Below are 25,782 nucleotides of genomic sequence, written 5' to 3' on the forward strand. Positions count from 1 at the left end.
GGATTAATAAATAGATGCTATGTGCAGCGAAATGTCTTATGACTAATTAGACATCTTTTTCAATTTTAATTATGTCCTGGAGCTATAATTTATAAATTTAAAACTGAGTAAACTTTTAGTACAAATTCTTGTAGTTCGATTATTATCAAGTAAGATTTCAAATGACAAGACTAAGCATAAGGCAAATTAAAATTAGGTATACTTTCCTGTTAATACATATAAACAATATTCATCAATATATAATAATAATATTTTTTTATAACTTATTTGTATAATTACAATAAATACGTATAAAAATACCATGTTCTCAAAACAACTATTACAAGTCCACCTCATATAGAAGTACAAATTGATTAATTTTGATAATAGAGAATTGTGTATGTATTTTCGTTCCTCAGATTCCGATGTTCCATTTCGGGTTTATATTATTAAAATTTTAATTGTATCCCTGCGTTCCACTCCATAACCGTAAAGAGACCGACGGGCTCCTTTGATACACTATTAATGCAATTGTTCGAAAACAACGCGAGGCAATAAAATTTAGCCTTCAGGTAGAATATTCCGCTCCACTTCGCTCCCTCAGCTATAATTTTTCGCATTGCGGATTTAAACAAACGTGTTTCGTTACTTCGTTTTATTTCTTTTGCAACAAATGAGCTCTAAACAGGCGTCAATTTAAAGTTTGATGTATATTTTATTACAATATATTACGCTATTTTTCAATGTTTCAGAAAAAAAATGCTTCATGTTGAAATTGTATGCAACTGCGAATAAAAATGTAGATAAGGTTAGGAAAATGTTCTATAAAAGTGTAGAGCTATATTCAAATGCTCTCGACAGGTGAAACGTGAGATTTCAGCAGCTGAGCCTAAAATACAAATGGCAAAAGCACTCGGGCGTCATCGCTTGCTATCGAAGAACAACTTCTCTTATTGGATTCAGGACATTTTTTTATACGACCGAGTTTAACTGATTTTTAGAGGTTTTTTTCATAAGTATAACCTGTTATTGTAAAATAATATAAGACAATAAATTGTGTAGTAATAAAAGAAAATATACATATATAAGATTTTACAGACAATTTATTTTATAAAATGTTTAGGTACATTTAGATTACTAAGAATAGAATGTATATTTATCATAGATAGTATATAATAAGTAAGTTCACAATTATTAATAATTATTTACAAAACTTCAACAATAACATAATAACAATATAATCCGTAAAATAATGACTGAAATTACTTTAGTAACATACAATGGAATACCTATTTCATATTTTATCACATTCCTCAAAATATCGTATAGTTTCTATTGCGATACTTTAGTTATTAGTTTTAAATTAAGTTTTAATTAGAATATGTTAATTAAGATTTCTAATATTTTTAATTCTGATTTATTTTCTTTGGAATTATGTTTACGTCGATTTTAAAAGGCTATTTTACTCCCGTATCACATTAACTGCCAGCTTCTCTTACGGCGCAACTAATAAACAAGTATTCTTGGAAAATTATGACATCTAACATCCTTCTTACTTTGCCGTCTACAAGTGAGAAAAACATCTTTATCTTAATATATTTGGTAGTAACGAAGCCGCATGGCTTAATAAATGTAAAAGAACTTTATAATTAGTTAAAAACTCGATTATATCAGATTAAATTCGATTAAGTTTATATATACATATCGAGTTTAATTATAGTTTCAATAAAGCATTAAGGATCTAATTTAATTTGTAATATTTTTTTCAATAAATAATGCTGTCTTTGATTTCGTTTAAGTATTGCTTAATCCCGAAAATAGTGGTTTTATGACCTCATTCACAATACCACGTCGTCCGCCTAAATATCTTATCTCCTGACCGACGAACCTCACCAGGTACGCCTCGAAGAGAATTATCTGGAAATAATATAAAACAATTATTGTAAATAGTATTCATTCGCCAAACAAATGTTTAATACAATGAGCAATAGCAGAAATTGTACTATTATATAGTAGAAGAAAATCGCATGTTTTAGATTGCTTATAAACGTTAAGAATGGTAATAAAAATTAAAATAAAATAATAAAACACATATACAATAATTGGATAAAAGTTCTTTTGACTAAGAATGGTTAAGTTTAGGTAGTTTTATTTTTCACGGTAGCATGTGAAAGCGATCCCGTGGCGCTCCTCGTTAAGAAGTAAAGGGTACCGCTGGTTTTTTAGTGAGTATTCCGATGTTGTCACCGGCGAGCCCCACATACCCCCCCACTGTTCCCGTGGGTGAAACGCGTAACGCGTTTTTCCAGCGTTAAAAAAAAGGTAGTTTCATTTTTATTAGCGTGGTAACCATCGTAAATAGGTCGTAACTGTGTAGTCCTCATGCTCACTACATACACTCAAGTGACACGTTTATAGAAATAATAATTTTATCTAACCTCTGTCTTTAGTCAAAAGTACTTTTAAAATGTTGTCATTCAAAAAACTAAACTTTCACTGTAATAACTGTTTCAGAAAAACAAAAAACAATCCATAGAAAATATTTATTTTATCTATATTATTGAATTTAACCTATTTTATTATTTTTAAAGAATAAATTTAACTTAGCGTAACTCTTTAATTATTTTTAATGGTAATGTCAATATATTTTTCTATGATTGTTAAATATATTTACTTAAGCCAACTACACCAATATTTAAATATTTTTTTTAATTACAAATCTATATAATCAATGATATCTTTATCATGTCATATCAATCAATACAGTATTTACATGACGTTCACATGACTTGTTTACAAGACGATCTTTAGAATATCAATAACCCATTACCATCTCTGTTTTCTTAATAGTGGTTAATTTATGTACTTTTTATTCCATATTATAATACCCTATTAGTGAACATAAATGTTATTAAATTATTAATATATATATTTATATATCCTTTTAAAATAATCAAATCACTACACGAAAATAATTTCCCGAATTTGTGAGTATTATACTCATATTAGAGATTTCTCATATTTCTTATATTTAACTCATACCAAAGTAATTACAAAAAAATATAGTTTACTAGGAATTGATAACCATATAAGAAGAAATATGACAGAACAAATAAGAAACCATAGGCACCCGGAGCAAAAAGTTCTGTGATTACACGAATACACCCAAAATATACCAAATCTGGAAGCGTGCCTAAAAGTACTGACCTAAAAAGCAACTCATGGATGCAACTTCACGTAAACGAAACCATCTAATATACCTGGAGGAAAGATTGATACATTATTTTAGTTAATGAGATCATTCAAACTGTTAGCTTGGAGATAAGGTATGTGCAGGCGTGATTAGATTTCATAGATATGATTATAATTACATTGAATGATACTTACATTTGTCATCATTTCTGTCCGTTTCGGTTGATTCTTGGCTGTCCATTGACGCCATTGATGTTCTTTTTTTACGTTGTTGCAAAAGTAATTCTGAAAAATAGATAAAATATCTTTGATAACACTTATTGGGTATGGTTATATAATGAATTATTTTATAAATTAATTTTTACGAAATTTCGTAGAATAGTGCGAGTTTATACAGCGTGGAATTAAATCTGATATTTGTAAAATCGATTTATTCGCATTGAAAATTTATGATAAACTTATTATATACTGTAGAATAATTATTGTAAATTAATTTTAAATTCAGAATATATTATATATTATTAATATATTATAGAACAGATCACATGCAGATATTAAAAAAATAGTTTTTTATATATAATCCAAATAGCCTTTAGTACACAAAACTAATTAACATAAATATAATAAACAAAAACTGGTCTTAAGATCTGGACCTTAAACATTAGTTACACATGAAGATGAACGACTTTAAAACGAGAGAAGATTAAGTTTACAAAACTTAATGATAGATTTCAAATAAAATAAATAGAGATAATATGTAAATGTTTATATAATGAATTTTTTTTTGTAATATTCGCACCAAATCAAAATTGTATACACTTGAAGGAAATCAAAATTATAAACAATATTCAGCGTCTGTTTTTATCTAGGCATTTGTGTTTTTGTGTTAATAGAAGATATAATCGATTCATGTCACGGCTGTGATAATGTTAAAAACCATTGTTTTAATTGTAAACGTTGTTGGACTGTAATACAATTACAGAATTTGAAGTATCGAGGGGCCGCACCTGAGTAGGAAATAACTGATAAAAGCATAAGATAAGCCGATATGATACCGAAGACCGAAGATATTACTTTTATTTTATTTTTATAATAATGTCATTGAACAGAAATACGAAAATAAATATTGATAAAAACAATGTGTTTGATTTTAAAAAATCCTCCTAACATTTATATGAAAAATAATTGAACAAACTCCACGTAACACATTTAAAACATTGCCAGATATAATTAAAAATATAATTATATTATATAATGATAGATAATAGTAATGCCTTATGAGGACAAGACAAGAATGACCACCACAAGATGAATAATTAACTGTTTTACAAGACTTAAACAAGATGTAAGTTTTTTTTATATTATAGGCAGGCGGACGGGCAAATGACCTAATCGACCTTGGGAACGAGGATGTTATGTCCCTTGAGCCTGTAGTTACACTGACTCACTCACAAAACTCAATACTAAGTATTCCTGTTTATGTGTAGAATATCAGATGTGTGGTTGGTACCTACCCAGACGGGTTTGCGCAAAACCCCACCACCTAGTAATCCAGGTTTAATATATCTATAATATTAAAAGACTCCATAATTTATTTTTACAATTTTTATCCACCGACTGTTTCTAAGGAAGTTATGCCAAATTAAAAAATAATATAACAGCATGTGACTATTCCACTACTGCGCTCAAGCCTCGTCTCGTCTTTTTGAGGCGAAAAGGGGCGATGGATACATATGCGGCAGATTTTCATCGGCCACATGCAGGTTTCTTCATGATGTTTCTATAACCGACGCGCACGAGATTAATTCTACACACAAATTATAAACGTGAATCTACAATCTACTATTAATATTCACTCAATCTAACCACTGAGGCATCTCGACTTTAAAGAAGTCCAAAGGTCAACTTACAAATACATACCAGGCCAGAGAAAATGACCATCGGTCGGCTACATTTTGCAAAGAGATGAATTTCAGTTCAAGCGTTATTACAAATGTAGCCTAGTGAACCGAAGGGTACTAAAGGTCAAGCAATTCATTGAGTCTAGATACGTGTCAAGGCATCAGTTGATAGCCGACCTTAGACGAGCAGGGAACTATCCTTATGTTAAAGAAATAGGTCGAGATCGGGGTCCGCTTGCCATCTGTATTGTATCTTTCGAACAACAAAATTTGATATACTTTTTTGACAAATTTAAGATATTTAAAATATTTTTGAGCAATTTCGAATTGACTCAATAAGTTTATTATTATTCATTAATTCAACATTTCAACATGAATAAAACTATAAATATCACTATGAATATTATCGACAAAGTATAAATTAACCGCTTACAACTTTATATAATAATACAGCTGACAGAACAAAACCTACAAAATTTCAAACAATTGACTCAGTTATGGCGGTAAAGACGGATGGAAATTCGATTGTTATTAAACGGAATTACAATAGAGCTAGCCAAAGGCCGACCACTAAACCGGGACTAAGTTAATATATACTTGTATTGGATAATCCAGTCACCAGACCTAACTGAAACGAATGAAACTTTATCCTGCAATGCTTTCACTGTACCGACAGAGTTGGAATTATTTAGAATACTTATTTATATTTAAGCCAAATACTTATCTTTAATATTTCGGGCTTCTTTATAAAGTTTGTTTTTCGTGTGTTTGGTTAACCAATTATTTTTCATCATTGATTTTATATTTTAAAGAAGAAGTTTATTTTGTTTTACAAAATATCATCAACTAAACGACATTTATTGGTGAAGCCGTGATTTCTCTCTTTCTATCATCATTTATTTTATATTTGAAAAAAAGAAGAATTTTTTAACTACCAACCTCCTAAACAACATTTCTAGGTAAAGTCTGTCTATATACCACACTATAGCCGTCTGTCATACAACCAAACAGTAATTTTATTTTATTTTAGCGGTGAGTTAGCCAGTAGAACAAGAGCACATGGAACATCTAAGATCCCCTGGGCGACGCATCAATGATTTACGAAATCGTTAATAATAATGTGCCAATAAATTTGAGCGAAGACGGACCATTTACGCATTTGCCTTCATTATACAAATTTAAAAAAAATCTCATCAAAAACAAAAGCTGTTATAATAAAACAAACTCTTATTTACATATTCATTAATCATTACCGTGATTTCATGTGATAACAGCCGATACATAATTACGATGTTTAATTTATATTTAAGATAATAACAACACAATGACGGCTTTTGTAATGAATCGGTAATATAAACCACAATACGTGAATCATGCTGTAATATAACACTACCTACATATTTTACTTTAGACAAAAGGCCATTGTATACTAGGAAATGGCAATTGTCGCTTAGAATCGTATGCAGTAACAAAGAAATGCAAAATGCTCGTACCAGTTTACGCTTATCGATAGAATCTGTTTGAAAAGAGCTATTGTGTGACAAGAACTCACTAACACGTAACTATAAATGCTTTCTTTTTTTTAATCAGATACATGATCTATAAATATACCTACGCTATAAGTAATAATTTGTAACAACTAAATAATTTTTTACCTTTTCTTTTATTGTTTCCTATTTCTATTATCTTATTTATATGTTATTTATTTTAATACTTATTGTATTAAAAATAAATAAATAAATAATTATAAATATCTAAAAATCAAACGTAGTAATTATAACATCATATATTTCAAAATATGTACGCAAACAGATAGCTTTATATAATTCGCAACAGCGTTGAATAAAAAACGAAAGCGCGAGTGATTGATGGGAGTAAAAAAACTAACTTCCTGACGTTCCCACAGCAGACGCAATGCACATGCAAGTCAACGAGACCCAATAAAAAAAGCAGTCATTGACCCCGCGTGCGTCAGTCATGATAAAGAGCCTTGCATTTCTTCCGTCACGTATAAACGTCGGGAGCAGATGACGGTCAATTAAAAAGTTTGTCGTATTAACTATGCGGGAGCTACTCCTATCACGACTGAGTGCCAGATGGACTTAATAAGTTGCTTTATGAGAACCGAGCTTTAAACAACATTCCTTTATATATACTTACAAGCGCTTACAAGGAAACATTGTTATGTTTGCTCTGCGCCCGATTAATTCGTAATTCGAACTATACTTATATAATATTCGACACATGTAACATTTCGTTGTTTGTTTACGAGCATATCGAACCTGCGGCAACTTCGGTGGTCCGTGAAATGAACTTTAATTGGTTATAATTACTGAACAAATGAATCATGCGTTGCGGTTTACGAATTCAAACTGGAAATGCGATCCGGACAAACGTGAACTGTGATTTCAGAAGTGACATAATTCCAACTGACACATGACAGTTGCCGCACAACGTTCTATTCATCTCTGTAATAAAATAATGTAATAATAGATGTATGTATGCTATTCAGATACTTATATTCGATGTTGTTTAACAAAACTTTAAAATTAAATAGCTTTATTTTGTATAATTATACAATTACTATTAGATATACAATATTTTGATTACAGCCAAGCTGAGATGGCCCCGTGGACAGACCAGTTGGATCTTAACAAAAAAATGTTGGTTCAAATCTGGAACCAGAGAGCTTTTATTTGCATTTTTTTATAATTCATCTCGAATTCGACGGTAAAGAAAAACATCGTGAAGTTAATGAGCAAAAATTCTGCCACATGTGCATGCACCAACCTATATTGGATCAGCTTGGTGGAATAAAATACAAATTAAGAGGACATGATGGCACGGCCCAGTATATTTTATATAATTATAATTTATACAAATGTTATTTTTATAACATTTTTTTTCAACAATACGACGTAATAACGTATGCTATATGTTCATACATTTAACACTTTAAGTGATAGGATTGGGAATTCATTCATTTAACTAAGCGAAATATTCTGCTTGATGCCATTGAAATATATAACTGCTGTTTGAAATGAGTGGGTAGCACCTCCCCAGACAAACTTGCGCAGAACCCTACCACCAGTAAACTTCAAAATAAAAAGGTTACCTTTCTTTTGCATCGCCTGCTCCCACAGCAACGATGTTATTTCTTCAACCCACACGTTCCTGATCGAAGAATCCCTAGTCTCCAATTTATATGACTTCAGATTTCTCTTTCTATACCAGATGCTAAATTTGTACTGGTCGTGCTCCTTTGCGGTTATACCCAGGTCGTCAACAGGTATATGATCTTTATATATAAAGAACTCCACTGTCAATTGCTGGAAATACAAATATTCGAAATTACAAAACAGCGTTGACTTTTGTACAATTCATTATTATACAACGCCTAGTTGGTCTAAAGGCTAGATATTTTTTTTTAATATATATGTTTATATCATATTTCAGTCCGGAGTCTAGAAGTTGAAAGTGTGTACACTCCCGTAAAGCCTTTGGTCTTGTGTCGCTTTTTCCGGTCGTGTCGGATTTGCCATCACATCAGATTATGAGAGTGATGGAATATAAAGTACACCTGTGTTTGCGCACACGCTTGTGCGCTATAATATGTCTTGCACAGTTGGCTAGTCTGCCTTGAGATTGGCCGCCGCGGCCGAAATCGGTCAGGAGACATTATTTTGCAACACTGGCTGTTCTGCGCGGTTTCCCCCGCATTAAACGTTACTGCTCGCCTCGTGGGTCGTATTAGTATATAACCAGTCTCAACAAATAAACTACCTCGGAATAAATAAATCAGTGCATTCCAACAAACTCCAGTTTTATTTATTAGCATTGATTGTAAAAACCATACATGTCATTTTAAACGTTACAATTACTGTTTTTAAGTAAAAAAATGTAATATACACTTGAATATGTTAATATTCTTACATCGGTTTATCGTGTCTAACGGCTTATATATTTATTACAGCTTTAAACATTTTCTTTTAATTTGTTTGACGATTAATGATACTTTTCGCCTAGAAAATAAGTTATTATTACATTAAAAATGTTTGAGTGGTCCCTTCTCGAAATTGTGAATTATATTATAAATAATTTAAGTAATATAATATTACATAATTTATTGTTCTTAAATAATTAAATCATTATAATGAGACAAAGTATTTAGGATTTTTCATGTATTGTATATCTTTAAGGTTAGATTTAAAACATGATCCCCATTTTCAATTATATATAATACGCACTTTATACAGTATGCAGTTAGATACTAATTATAATGTTTCATTTGATATTTGTTTTTTATTCTTATATTGAAAATATAAATATTTATAGAATGATGTGTAGTGGATATGTTAAATATAGCAGAATGAATGAGTTACGTGCTTCCGGTGTCGTCGAACGTCTGAAATCAACCGCGCGTGGTCAATTAGCCGTTCCGCGGTATTAGCAAGGACAAACATCGCTGTTTTATAACTTACAAAGAGACTAACACGCACTTCTACCAAAAACTCGTAAAAATATAATAACAATATTTTTTTTATAAGAAGTTATTATTATTTTAATTTTATTATACTTTATAAATATAAAGAGCCGAGATGGCCTTGTGGTTAGAACGCGTGAATCTTAACCGATGATCGTGGGTTCAAGCCCGGGCAAACACCACTGAATTTTAATGTGCTTAATTTGTGTTTATAATTCATCTCGTGCTTGACCGTGAAGGAAAACATCGTGAGGAAACCTGCATGTGTCTAATTTCATTGAAATTCTGCCACATGTGTATTCTACCAACCCGCATTGGAGCAGCGTGGTGGAATAAGCTCCAAACCTTCTCCTCAAAAGGGAGAGGAGGCCTTAGCCCAGCAGTGGGATATTAACAGGCTGTTACTCTTATTATACTGTTATACTTTATAAATAAGTAAACATGTGGGTTAAGACACTATCTTAGGATGTGTACATGTTGTGTTTATGACTGCTATAATGTATATAATTGTTAGTGTTGTTTGTTTTTATTTATGTAAGCTACGTATATGACTATAAGCAGTATTAGGAATATTTTTTTAATTAAACATCATATTATTATATGAACACCAGAGTCATCAATCAAAAATATATTAAAATTTAAAAGTGTATCACACTAATAAATTATTGGATCATACTTATGCTAGAAACCTGATTGATAAAAAATTTCCACAATGATAACATAGTCCTACATTTAGGTATGGTAAATATATTAACAACTAATTACCGTCCGCGGCTTCGCTCGCGTGTAATGCCTGTAGCTAATTCACCCTTCTAAATGGATTGTGATATAAATTACCGTTAATTGATGGAAAAGGTGTTAGATGTAGGTGGGTACATACAATTTTTGTTATTATTAAAGGAAACTGCTTCAAATGGTTAATACCATTTACATTAAAATATAGCCGAAATAACTTTAGTAAATAAGTCAAGCCTAGTCAATAAATCGATTGAATTGGTATGTACTTTTACTGGTGGTAGGGATTTATGCAAGCTCATCTGGGTAGGTACCACCCATTCATCAGATATACTTGGTATTGTTGTGTTCCGGTTTGAAGGGTGAGTGAGCCAGTGTAATTACAGGCCGTAACAGCCTGTGAATGTCCCACTGCTGGGCTAAAGGCCTCCGCACCTCTTTTTGAGGAGAAGGTTTGGAGCTTATTCCACCACGCTGCTCCAATGCGGGTTGGTGGAATACACATGTGGCAGAATTTCAGTGAAATTAGACACATGCAGGTTTCCTCACGATGTTTTCCTTCACCGTCAAGCACGAGATGAATTATAATCACAAATTAAGCACATGAAAATTCAGTGGTGCTCGCCCGGGTTTGAACCCACGATCATCGGTTAAGATTCACGCGTTCTTACCACTAGGCCATCTCGGCCATCTTAGTTCCCAAATTACAGGCACAAGGGGCATAACATCTTAGTTCCCAAGGTTGGTGGCGCATTGGCGATGTAAGCGATGGTTAACATTTTTTACAATGCCGATGTCTATGGGCGTCAGTGAAAACTTACCATCAGGTGGCCCATATGCTCGTCCGCCTATTGTACCTTTTGTATAAAAAAAATATACTTTTTTGAATTATAAGTCCAAACTTTTTTATCATCTATATAATCCTTTATTCTCTAAGTCAAATAAAAACTAATTAAACTCTTAATTAGTTCTAAAACAACTTAATGGTGTTTAAGACAAATATACAATGTTTCTAAAATAGAATAATAATAATAATAGTAAAATATAATAGAAACTTATTATTATAGGTTTTATATTTCTTGGCACAGATAATAAAATCCCCTTTATTTTTCATTATAAATTTATATTATTAACGCATCGTGATCAAAACTGTACTGGCTGAAATGAGAAATGTTTTTTACATAATGAGTAAATACAACATATTGTAAGCCTGCATAGTACATAGGGATAACATACAGAACCTAGAAAAGCCAGTCGTACGTAATTTCTCCGTCTACGAAATCAGCTTCCGACGCCAGTGAGGCGCGTCCGCGTAATAAACTATTTTTGTAATATCTGCCCAGTGTCTTATTATACGCTACGTTAAATGGAAGCGCTTTTATAATATAAAAAAATATATATTACTTATAAATTTCTTACGAAAATTACTTTTCATACCGTAAAATAAAATTTCGATGTAATATATTTATAAACGTAAAGGCGGCAATCTCATTTTATATTATATATAATATTTTTTAAATTATCAAAAATAATAAGTTAAATAGGCTAACATCTTGAGGAGACCTGCATGTGTCTAATTTCACTGAAATTCTACCACGTGTATTCCACCAACCCGCATTGGAGCAGCGTGGTGAAATAAGCTCCAAACCTTCTCCTCAAAAAGGGACAGAAGGCCTTAGCCCAGCAGTGGGACATTCACAGGCTGTTACGTAATTAATATAAAATGGTGGAATGATGGATTAAAAACACAAAAGGTTAGATAACATTGTAAATTAAGTATCTTTCAATCAAAACAAATATGTTTGTAAGCATGTGTTTTATGCATATGTTATAAGTATGTTATAAATATGTTTGTTAGTTTGTAAGCATAATGTTTATAAGCATTATCTTATTAGCGACGGATTTTCTCCAGCGGGTAGTCTTTTGTCAACAACTCCATAAACAAGCAAGAATTTCGCTAACAACGTACAATAATTTTAATGTTATTTTCAACTATAATCTTTAAAGCTGATTAAACGTACGATACAACACGGAGCCGAGATAGCCTAGAAGATAAGGTGCGCTTTAGACAGAAGGTTTTAAATTAAAATCTGAGAAATCTATGAGCTATTCGAGTAAATACTAAAAATTTCCTCGGGCAAATGTATTTCTATGATAAAATCGCGCCGATACTTTTATAGTTCCTAATTACTAATTCATGTGTTATCATAGAAAAACATTAATAAATAAACTTTTATTATATCAATACAAGATAGTATAGATAGTTAAAAGTCGTCGATTTAGCTCGTAGAATCATGGATTTTCTTGCAAGTATATAAATTTTATTATATACAATTTATTATATATCGTAATAAAAGGGAATATTTAGTACTCAGTTTCTTGTCAATTCTTCTCAGTAAAATCTACACTGCGAACTGGTTTAATCGTAATTATATTATACATGTGATCGTTTGTTTGTATGTTTGTCATTCAGTTATTGGAGTTGAAAAGAGATAGCTTATGACTTAACACAGCTTACGTAACACCTGCTCTTCCATTTCACTCGAGCAAAGCCGCGGTCAGAAACTAGTATTGATTGTATCATTAATATTGCTCATGACAACAATAAGAGAGTCTACTGGATATAGTTCATTTGTTAACTTTGTACTATACTGTTTAAAGATTTAAACGACATATTTATTTATTTACAGCTAGTAAACTTTCTGACACCTTATTATTTGCCAATACGCTGCAAAGCGTATCTGATTTAGATCTCGCCCTTAAAAACGTTCTGGTGTTCGTGCTTATATGAGATATAAACTATAAGTTACAATATAATTATGCGATCGAATCGGATATCATCTTTTTTATTTTTTCATAATAGACAAAGTAGTAAAGGAAAATGTCCATATAGACTTAGAGCGAAATTTCCTGTCTCTTAAAGGTACTCTTAAAGATTTGAATCACATTGAATTGGTTTTTAACTTTTTTATAATTTATTAACAAAACCCGTACGATGATACCTTGTTGACCAATATTAATAGCGATCGATTAAATAGTATAGAATTGATGCGCTGCAGTGCCATCTAGCGGAGATCTTTTTCAAGAGATTATGTACGATGTATTTATGTACGAATTTTTATGGTTATCGGTCAAGATTAATAGATATACCGACATCCATTTTTATATACATATAAGATTAAGACTATAGTTTTATATAGTACAATTTTTTGCCCGCGGCTTCACCCGCATTTTTGGAGGCAGCGGGGAGGATTCAAAGATAAAAAAGTAACAATGTTTTTCCTTGGGGTTCAAGCAGTGCAATGGTTTAACCGTGAAAGCGTAACAGAAAGACAGAGAGTTATTTTCGTATTTATAATATTAGCATAGATTCGATAAGATACAAAATCTTGATTGCTAATATACATGTATTACAGTAATTATTTAATTAAATATAATATTAAGTAGCTTTTAGTCTATTCATCCTCTTATCTGTATTACTGACTACTGTGGGCGATACAACACTGACCACAATTGAACGTTAATTTTTTATTGCAATTTGATAAGCGACGATTCATAACGAAATGATTCATCGAGCAATAATTTTTGTTGTCTGATAAAAATATTATTATTTAACTTAATATATATATTTTAATTTGCAGCTGAATATTATTTTAACTTAATTTGCATGAAGGCTTTAGTGCCTGACTATAGATAGTTTAGTTGCAAAATTTTAGGAATGTTATTATCATTCAATTATTATTATGACTTATATGTAAACAATACTTTGCTAACAAAACCTAACTTTGTATTTATTATCCAATCATTAAAATAACTAAGTTATAGAAGAAATAGTAAAACTTGCTTATAAGCAAGTCATGTGTGAGTAAATTATATTATATTATAACAAAGAACACACATGATTTATAGAAATATTTTGAAATACAGATAATAATAATGTCCTCCAAACCGATTTCGGCCACGGCGGCCAATCTCAAGAGAGATTAGCCAACCGCACAGGATATTTATAACTCTCATAATCCGATGGGACGGCCATCCGACACAACCGAAAAGAGTTCAGGCGTGGGACCAACGGCTTTACCTGCTTTCGAAAGCAGAGAAGTGTACGCACTTGTAACTTCCAGACGCCGGACTGCTAATGAGAGTTTTAGTAGCCATTCGACCAACGAGGTAGTAAAAATAATATACAATAAAATCAATGAACAAAGTTTAAAAAATTATTTATCTTTTTTTTTCTTCAGAAAAAAACATCTTCAAAAAACTCTAAATTAGATGTAATCAGTGCAATATTATATTAAATTACTTACAAGAATTCAATGATTTATATTAACAAACTATAACAGTCTTTATCTTGAACATTGTCAATCGTCTGTTCCGACTCCTAAAGACGTCAAAGACTTTATCATGCCTCAAACATAAATCATATTACCGTTTCCTACGACAATTTCTTAACTCTCTTAATTGTTTAAAAACTTTCGTCCTATAAATTTTGATATTTAAACCTTTTAAAACATAATCATAATAATAATCAAGTTACATTATATCTAATATAGAAATGCTTTGCAAGATAAACCTAATTAATATATTAATAACTATGTGACTACCCCAATTTTGTTTGAGTATAACTCATACAAAACTATTCCTCCCGTTTCTCCCCTTAAAGTTGAAAGTTCCAAAAATCCTTTCTTAGTGGAGTTTTGGCTGTACGTTGATAGTCAGTCACAAACGATTCTATGAGTATAGATACAATTATTATTGAACATTTTATAAAATCACCAATTAATAATGTAAACCAGTACGAAACTGAAAAATTAATATTTTCCACTAATTAAATAATATAGGTATGTTAATAAAATACACTTGAATTTATAGATCCTAATGTAATTTGATACATTTGAGTATGTGTATGATGTATATGGGTATCAATTTATGTAGCACCAATATATCAAGACATTACTGACCTTCCGATAAACCGCAGTAATGAGGACCAACTTATCAAAGAGGAATATCCTCATCAGCTGCCGGCGCCGACGAGCGTTGTCCATAGCGTAGAACTCATTTTGACGCAATAGGCGACCCTGGTTTAGAAGGTTGAGATGAGGCTGCAAAAGAACATTGACCTTTTCAAAATATATTGGATATATTTACTTAAAATTTAGTACCTATTACATTTTCAACAAATAATTAATTTTATTAAATCATCAATGCCAAAATAACAGCCAACGCACCTTAGACATTGAACTATAGTATATTTTTTAAGATAATGTAATTCATGTTTTTCTATTCTAATAGAATAATGGCTTGCAATTTTTTTACGCAAAACATCGGAATTACAATTCAACGGGAAAATGCTAGAAACATTCCTGCCACAATTCCAAATGGTAATTATGTTTTTGGTAAATATTTTTTTAAAACTTTTTATAAATTACTTTTAAGTTTTTTCTATTTTCATTGCTGTTTTAGAATGTTATTACATTATATAAGAATACGATCTTAAATTTAAAATAAAATTATAAAGTTAAGATGAAATATAATAACTAGCCTTATCTAAAATCGAATATAGGTAATTAAGTTTAACTCACCGGACAATCGGTTATGTTTTCTAACGCCATTATTCCATCAACAGCTGTTAAGACACACTCAATCATAGTTTTCGCTAGCTTTAAACTTTCCAAAGGCGTTTCGTCAGCATCGGATGACTCTCCATTACTTCCCCCCGTTTCATCACTGTCCACACTTAACTTAGAAATTCTCGAGTCCGACTCGCACCTCTCATTTTCGTAATTCATATAAGTCTTAACGAGATCGTCCAAAAATAATTTATACCTGGGTATCCTTTGCACTGGTTCTAATAAATAGCTCGAAAGGTCTAACCTATCACCTAATTCTAATTGTCGTTCCTGCAAAACAAATAAGACAATGAACATAAATTTAGTTACATAACTCCCGCCGGCGTTATCAGGATACTGTGTGCTACATATTCTGGAATTTATGTTAACACACATATACACAAATATGTCGTAATATTCACAGATTAAAAAAGGCTTAAGAATTTTCGTAATTATAGTTGAAATTTATACATTTATTTTTAACACTTATAAGAAATAAATATAGACATATTGATTCATTGGCTAAGTATCGAATACCTTTCGCCGGCTTTACTGGAAATTCGGGTCGAATGATATGTGATCGCTATCGAGTGGGATAATTGGAGCAGAATTTTATCCGAATAACTAGACTGAGAAGTTTGTTAGATTGGAAATGGTGCGAGACAACATATTAACTTTCACTCTACAAGTGTAAATTTTTCATTATGGTATTTTTAATATTATCAAATAATATTTATGGGCTTTAGTACGTGCTTACGGCTCGAGTAAATATAACGGTAAGCCAACAGCTTAAACAGAAATTGCTATTTCATTCACCGTAAATACAGAAATGAGGAAATAATAGCGATCACGCTTCGTCGTGATATAAGCATATTTACGGGATATTGGTAATGTCATCGACCTACGTTTTTACCTAAGGTTCCTAAGACAATTTGTATTCGATCCATTAAATGATGTTAATAATTTAACACTCACCTTCTTTATAGTCAACATTCTAAATATTTAACAATATTAAATAGAAAAACTAATTTGACGTTTGCGTAAATCTTATAATATGAGTAATGCTTATAAATATTAAACATAATTACGCTAATAAAATTAAACAATGAATGTTAAAGTCACTTACTTGAAAGAACTGTTTATTTTCAAATACCAGTCTAGTAGCTCTCTTATTATTTCTAGAGTACATCACGTACATATTAAATCTTGGTTCCTAAAAATAAAAAAAAATATGTAAAAAAACTACTACATATAAAAAATATTTGTGAATATGTCTAGTTATGAAACAGTTATTAACCAAGAAGTCTGTCACCATATCTATAACAATTCCTTGTTGTGTTTCGATATAAGTGGAACGTAACGATGCGATAAAAAGCAAAAAGAACACGAGTTCTGATCCAGGAGGCCTGTTTGTTACTTATATGGATATTAAGCAGCTCACAAATCATTGGACTGTACTTTATCTCTTGCTTAGAGACGTTCACAAAAATAACTCACAGCACTTTCTTACAATTTCGTCAATGTGACATCTCTTTATATAACTTAAGAAAATCGTGCATAACTAACAATATAACTGGCCAGTCTTTAAAGACCTTCTACTTAACTTCAAATCTCCCTTCGATGTAGAAAAATGTATAAAGAAACGGATCTTTTATAATGGATGGCAAACAAAGCATGGAATCACGCACCACACCGGACCGTGACACCATTTTTAACGATTGTTTTAATTGATTATTCGCTCACTGGAATTTCTCGTTTTAAATATACATTCGCTTCAGAAACCGTAACAAAATTTATGTTCTCGTTTAAAAATACTTACGAATCTCCGAAAACACTGGCCAAGTTTTCTGAGATCGTTTTCGCAATCTCTTAATGCCGGTAGGAACTCTTCGCCGTGGAAGCGGCATATTCGTTCTATATTGGCAAATATGTCCGCTTTCATGCCTTTAAGCGTGGGTGGTATGTCTTCCTTCATCAGCACTGGAATGTAATCTTCTACGACGTGTCTCAATCGTTCCACATATACATTTTCTGTATGCAGTAACTCGTTTACCCGTTCCATCAAACGTCTACAAAAAATAAAATTAACTTTTGACTATTTTAGAGAATTTCAATTCTTTATTTCTTTTATGTATAAACAAAAAATATTTGGTATAACTCCGATGTTCATTAAACAGTTGCATGACATCGCTTTTCTGCTATTTTTAGTGATATAATAAAATCGATTCTCTTCATCTAAATATATCTACTATCCGTAAACACAAAGTAACCTTGGCGTCCGCGACGCCTGCGCGTCTATTTAAAATAAGCTTAAGAAGAAGAAAATAAATTAACGGACGTTTATAGCTCATTTCAACTTTGCACCAATTTTTTACCATTAATAATTTGCAGCCATTTTTAATTTAAAAAGCAAGAATACACTGTTAAATAATATGTCATTGCGTTAAAACCTGATAAAATCAGACTCAGGCTTTTGAAATATGGATAATAGTAATTCCCCAATAACTCATGAGCCATTTCCTTTTGATGATAACGAATATCAGAATACGTTTTATTACGACGATTTTTTCGAACACGTTGTTTAATGAACATGGAATTTCATTGATACAATAAAGTCTTCGCACTTATAATGTATAGGTATAGGTATATACTAAGACTTTAAAATTGGTAAAATATATGTCACCGTATAATTGTAAGGAGAGTTTGTTTATAATAAATCTATATATTTTGTTAGCTATAAATTGTGAAAGGTTAAATCTATACGAATAAATAAAATCGAAGTGTCTTTCTTTGATTTCAAAAGCTACCAGGCGTTTAATTTAAATATTTCATGTATATAATTCAGACAGGCGTTATGTACGTTCAATTGGTAGATTTTGAAGGATTTTCGTGACAAAGTGAATTCCACGCTGACGAAGCTGCGGGTTTTGCTAGTCTAAAATAAAACGCATAATTTTTCGATGGTTTATGGTATTTTATGTAGTAGGTTAGTTTGTTTATAATTTACTACAATTGACCCGTTATATTAAAAACAATATTGCTGGCTAGATTTATTCTAAATTAACGGTTCTTATAATTTTAAAATATATTTTTTGATTTCAAACATGTTTGTGAACTTTAAATAGTCTATTTTTTATATAAGTTAGACGAGCAGATTGGCTACCTGATCGGTAAGTGGTCACCACCGCCAATAGATATTGGCACCGTAAGAAATATTACCAACCTGAGAAACTAGGATGTTATATCCCTCGTGACTATAGTTTCACTGGCTCACTCACCATTCAAACCGAAACACAACAATACTGCTGTTTATCGGTAGATTATGTAATTAGATGGTACCTAGACTGGCCTGCACAAAGCCCTACCACTAACATACTACACTACACCTACATAATTATACGTGGTACATACCTAAATATAGTGTACAGTGATGAAATGAGTAAGGTGAACTTAGCTTATTTAGTAGTTCAAATGAATTTGTAAAGTTGCCAAAACAATATTACACATCGTGGAGGAGGTGACATCAACACAATGACACAAGAAGTCGAAATATAAACACTAATTCTATAATGCTTTATTTTATTCTGCGAATTTATATCAATATTACTATACACTTTGATCAACTACAATCATGTTCATGAAATAAAAATAATAATAATTTACTTATAATTAATTAAATATTTTATATAACACTTGTTTCCGCCCGCGACTTTGCCTGCGTGTGAGGGGTCATTTTCTGTATCCCTGACAGGGTCTTACATGGGTATGCGGAATCGCATGATGATTCGTTGAGTAATTAGGTCATGGCAGCGTAACAAACAAACAAACTCAACGCATTTATAATACAGTATTAGATAGAATTTAACAAAATTCGTTTTCATTATTTTATATAAAAACATGCTTCCGGGACAAAGTTTCCGATTCTGTATTAAATCCCTAATACAATTTTACATTTAAATTAATTCATTTGAAATTTATGATAAGAAGTTGATAGGCGAATAATAATATTCTAGATGAAAACAAAGCATGGACTTGGCGTTCGTTTTATATATACAATACATAATATATATATAATAGTATATACTTTTGGCAAAAAATTTGTTACTCTTTTACAGTAGCTAGTACTGACTATTTCTTGGTATAATCGATATTCCGATCCAGCTTTAACTTAAAATTTCCTCAAAAGGAATGCCTTTTCGAATAAAGAATAATAATTTTTTTTTCGTATGTATTTTTGCAGCTGGTCACATAAGACATTGCGCAGCCGATTGTCAAATATATACACGTCATGCATTTCGTTTCCTTAAAATCTTTTCCTTTATAATCACACGTTTAGCCCTTGGGAAACTCATAATTATTCAGAATTACTGTTGCCATCTTAATTTAAATTGTACGTTTTCAATAAGTAATCTTTGTTCACTCAAGCCTTTGATACGAGAGCCGTGTTATGTGGGGTTCTTTCATACTAAAAACGTTGCCCGTCTTTAGCACGGATCAACGAAATGTCGTTTCGATATAATGCACCCGCGGCCCAATCCGTTTTATTAAGTGACCTACCATAACACACGTACCACAACTACTATGACACTTCGATCATATTATCCGTAATCCGTAACAGCCTGTGAATGTCCCACTGCTGGGCTAAGGCCTCCTCTCGATTTTTGAGGAGAAGGTTTGGAGCTTATTCCACCACGCTGCTCCAATGCGGGTTGGTAGAATTCACATGTGGCAGAATTTCAGTGAAATTAGACACATGCAGGTTTCCTCACGATGTTTTCCTTCACCGTAAAGCACGAGATGAATTATAATCACAAATTAAGCACATGAAAATTCAGTGGTGCTTGCCCGGGTTTGAACCCACGATCATCGGTTAAGATTCACGCGTTCTTACCACAGGGCCATCTCGGCTCATATTATGTTCTACATAATTTTCAAAATTCGAATGCTATAAACTAATTCCGTTAAATAATTATAGAGATTAATATATAGTTAGGAGATTCCTTGGATCATACAACAGTGTTGTTAAAATTTGTCCGAGAAACTATTTAATTAAATTTGTTTGTAACTATTTTTTACAAAGAATAATAATAATTGTACTAATAATTTTATTACATAAGTTACATATTTCATAGTGAAAGAACAACAAATAAATCAAATATATTACATAAACAATTCTTGAAGAATACTATAATATGATAAGAAGTTGCTGGTAGAGATTTGTGCAAGCTCGTCTGGATAGGTACCACCCACTCATCAGATATTCTACCGCAAAACAGCAGTACTTGGTATTGTTGTGAGCGATGTTAACATTTCTTTCAATGCCAATGTCTATGGGCGTTGGTGACCACATACCATCAGATGGCCCATATGCTCATCCGCCTTCCTATTTTATAAAGAAAGAAGTAAAGATTTTAATACATTTTTAAAACAGTTTTAACGCTACGAATTCATGCTGGTGTTGCAATTTGTGTTTTTTTAAAACAATTATCTACAACTCTCGCGCCTACTATTCTACGTTGATGGTACGTACTATGCCAGAAACCTTGAAAGTGCAAAAAAAACATACACAAGTTAAAATTAAATCAGATTAATGAAACGTCAACGCACAGAATATGAACAAAAAAAATGCTAATTAATTTAGGTGACATACTTGTACTCAGCATGTTTTATTAAGGAGTTCATTTCTTATAAAAACATTTTTTTTAATAAATAAAATACCTGTATAATCTACAAAAATGACCTTAAAAACAGAATTTACTAAACGTGTATTAAGAAGAATCAAAAGCAATGAACAAGCGTGTTAATGTCACACTGCTGGGTAAGGGCCTCCCCTCCTTTTTTGAGGTAAAGATTTAGAGACTTCCACCATGCTGCTCCCATGTGGATTAGTAATCAAGTGTGTTGGACATTTGGGAAAAAGAGTATTTTCCGTCATCACGGAGCATAAAAATAACACAACTTTCGATTAAACTTCACGTGTTCTAACCACTGAACCATGTCGGCCATCTTGGCAAAAAATAAGAAAATAATTTTATTTAAACAGTTTTTAATAATTATTTATATTTCATTAACGGAGTGTATTAATACATCCATAAGTGAGTCGCAAGTGAACAACGTTGAATGCAAACAAGCTAATAATGAAGCACGTGATTGGATTTACAACTTAATTCTATTCTCGGCCACTTTATCAATTGGCATTACCATGTTATTCTTTATTGAAAGTTGTATAAGTAAAACTACTACCCAACCAGCACGTTAAACGTATAACTGCTACAAGTATTACGGGTTCGTTCAAATAGGCATCTTGTTTTCTTTTCACTGAGTAGGTAATTATACTTAATTAAATTTAAACGTTATTAAACGTGGGTCTCGGTGTCTTATAAAGCTCTTCTTCTTTCGAATGTCAGATCAACAATTACAGAAAGAGATAGATAAAAGTTTTAAAAAACCGCTAACCAAGTTTATAAGTAAGACTGTTAAGTTTTATAATTTTGGTAAATTTAAGCATCATACTAGTTATGATGATAATAATATCCTCTTGACTAATTTCAGTCACAGCCATTCTTATGACTAACCTGTATTATATATATATTTATTTATATTTATATACTCTTTATTGCACACCAATATAGACAAAAATAATAGGAGTAAAACAAAAACAAAGAAAATAAAAATGTATATATATATATATAATATAGCCTGCACAAGTGTGTACACAAACACAAGCACATTGTATATTACTTTAGTGTCAAAATTTGCCATTCGTATATGACATATAAGTGTTCCAGTACAGGAACAACTCCTTTATTTGCTTTTCGAGACACTAGAGTGTAAATATTGAGGCATTAGGTACCCTATTATGCCCCTGACAACGTGTATGCAAAATTTCATGATGAATAGTTAGGAAGTAAAAGCGTAACAAACAAACAAACAAAGTAACTCAGTTTTGCATTTATAATATAAGTAAGGATTTAAATAAATATCACGGTATAAATGACTAACTTTAACTATGTGAAATAAAGATGGGTAGCTAAAGTATTTACGAGTAATATAATTAAATGTTTTCGTTACGCCACTTTCATTTACATTTACATAAAACGGTTAAGATATTAATGACGTAAGGATGTACATACGTACAGTTGTACATTAGTTTAAGAAAATTTGCTTTTTAACATGTGCTGTTAGTAAAAGTCTAAAGGTAAGAAACACAATATAAAAATACAACTTTGAAATGAGAGGTACTCATAGATACGTAGAACGAGAATCCTTTTTTTAATACTTCAGACTGACAGACAGGTATCCGAAAGAACTTTGATTTCAATAAGTGCTATAGAAATAGTTTATTAACACTACATTTGTAAAACTTAACGCAGTTCTTAATATATTTTATAAGTCTAAATGATTATAATAAGAGAAAGTATCGGCATTGAGTAATATTATTGTGTAAGTTTCTACTTAACAAAGCAATATGCCAAACTGATAAACTAAGTTGATACCTTTTTATATAAAGTATCACTAATTGCACCTATATGACTATTTTCCTAAAAAAAAATATATATTCAATCAATTTTAATAGGTAGGATTTAACAAAGGCAGTAGACATTTTATGCGATCAAGTAATGCAGAACTATTGACTTTACGTGCTTTAAACACGGCCAATTATAATACCCGGGGCTACTACGAAAAAATTGTCGACAGAATTACCGAAAGTTTTTATTAGCCTGACTACAGGGATTGAACTCGGGACATCGAGATCTGCAGACTGCTTACCACGAAGCCAAACAAACAGTCAAGATATTCAATAGGTTTAATTGTGAGTAGGGTTTAACAAACTTTAATAAAACTGATGCGAACTCGAGTCGCGGTCTTTAAAATAAAATTTACATCTTTCATTTGTGAAAAAAAAAAAAATTATTTAGAACATTTATTTCATTAATGTATGGCGTCATCCTTTTAAAGTAAGCGTTACTTGTAACTTGACGTAAATAATGATACAAAAGATATATAAATATATAGTATATACATTTTATTTCCTAGTCTATCACCCCGTTACAAAGCCCCGAGGGTTACGATTTTAAGGAATGCTGTTTATTCTAACTCTGAAATACACTCTCTACACCACTTGGAATTGTAATTTTTGAAAATGTTTTTGTAATACTACAGAGACATACTTTATCCGACCCGATTAAATTATACATATGTATTTTAAAATATTACATTAAAATCCTTTCATAATTTTTGAGATAATCTCATCGCGATAAAATACAAATAACCATTTAATATCCTAATGGTAATCGCTTGATTTGTATATTGGCTTGAACATATTTAAAATACAAAATACGAAGACCTAACGGTCTAGGCTCACCATATGTTGCATGAAACATATTTTATTAAAATACATATCCTAGGATTATCAACAAACCGCATATCTATACAATTTCTAGCTGCCCGTTCCGGCTTCGTATGGATAAAATAAATTATATATTTTATGTATGTATAAACATTATAAAGGGATTGTATTTTTGAAGTAATTAATATTACTAATCTCATGATCTATCTACCAGTCCGATTTGAAAAAACTCTTTGTTTTGACAGCCCGTTTATTGAGAAAAATTCTCTTGTAAACTATAATCAAACTGCAAGGTTCTAGTCCCTTATAATGTATCTAAAACAATTCAGTATTTACTTAAACTGTTTATAGTGTACTGTGTAGTAAAGTATGATACGCCATGGATATAAAACGAATTTAAACCGCATCGATTTGCATATTCAAATTTCCTTCGAAAACACAATTTAAAAGGAAAGTTATCGTACAAACAGTTATTGTACGAGGGTAAAATAAAAATTAACATTAATTTAAAAAAAATGATAGATGCGCTTTAATCGGTTATTCGTATTACCAAGTGTTATGTACTAAATCACTCGTCAGAACAAAGCAAATGCACCAAAATTCAAGGGCACTAGTAAGCATTGAATACTTTTACAATTATATTCTTAATAAATATACGTACATATGTAATTTAAATATCAGAAAAGAGTAATTACTAAGTTTCTTGCGGTTCTTCTCGATAAAATCTACAATGCGAACCGGTAGTAACTTTAAATTTTATTTAATCTTGTAAAATTAACATTCAAGATGCGAAAGCGCGGGTTAAATCTAATAAGTAATAAAGAACCTAACAGCAGCTGGACAAAGATTCATCCCCACTTAATGATAAAGCCAAAACTCCAATACGGGGTGAAGTAAACATTAAACCACACTCATGTGGTTGAATTTCTTCTGACACATGTATGCTTCCTCACGATGTTCTCCATCACCACTGAGCGCGACGCTCACACTTAATAAGCACACATTAAGCACATCTGATCTCAACTAACCAGAATTTCAACTTTGAAATTTTATAAAAACCACATATCCTATCAATTGTCGTCTGTCACTTCAATTATTTAATTACATAACAAAAATTCAAGATTTAAATCGAAATTGTAATTAGAATTAGTTTAAAATCGAATTACTAGATTACTTATTTATTTACTTCCTTATTTGATTTACATACGAGTTAAGCGTATAAAATCACTTTGAATAAATTAAATAAAATATATGTTGTGCTATTCACAATTACGTTAAACACGGTGTCAAATACTGCCTGCGTTTGCTGAAATATTTGACCAATGACAGGCGACTGAAATTCGAGTAATTATATGATGCCACAGCCTTATAAAACCGTGTTTTTACAATTCATTTTTTTATTAAACCTACATTATCGTAATACTTGCGAAAATAATTAGTTGAAATTCTAAAATCTATGTTATCTGTAATATTTTAATTTGTCATACGGTTATTAAACTTGTTTATTTTAGGTCCAAATGTCTTGGATTTAAA

The 25,782-nt window shown here is 31.2% G+C and overlaps 1 protein-coding gene across 2 annotated transcripts in view; it reads right to left on the minus strand.

The window, feature by feature from the left end:
- Window positions 1-1,115: 1,115 nt before the first annotated feature.
- LOC126781279 (uncharacterized) overlaps window positions 1,116-25,782 on the minus strand; it is a 29,561-nt gene continuing 4,894 nt past the window's right edge. Inside the window, exons 2-9 of one of the 2 annotated variants that reach the window (XM_050506173.1) lie at window positions 17,719-17,968; window positions 17,026-17,112; window positions 15,873-16,190; window positions 15,252-15,392; window positions 8,188-8,401; window positions 3,367-3,456; window positions 3,187-3,239; window positions 1,116-1,896 (exon numbers count right to left, since the gene is read on the minus strand). In XM_050506173.1, coding sequence (XP_050362130.1) covers window positions 3,199-3,239; window positions 3,367-3,456; window positions 8,188-8,401; window positions 15,252-15,392; window positions 15,873-16,190; window positions 17,026-17,112; window positions 17,719-17,968 — 1,141 coding nt within the window. In that variant the 3' untranslated portion in view covers window positions 1,116-1,896; window positions 3,187-3,198. The remainder of the gene's footprint in view (window positions 1,897-3,186; window positions 3,240-3,366; window positions 3,457-8,187; window positions 8,402-15,251; window positions 15,393-15,872; window positions 16,191-17,025; window positions 17,113-17,718; window positions 17,969-25,782) is intronic. The other variant, XM_050506172.1, reaches the window with a different exon arrangement.

Source organism: Nymphalis io, chromosome 3 (assembly GCF_905147045.1).
Source record: "Nymphalis io chromosome 3, ilAglIoxx1.1, whole genome shotgun sequence".
Lineage (NCBI taxonomy): Eukaryota > Metazoa > Arthropoda > Insecta > Lepidoptera > Nymphalidae > Nymphalis > Nymphalis io.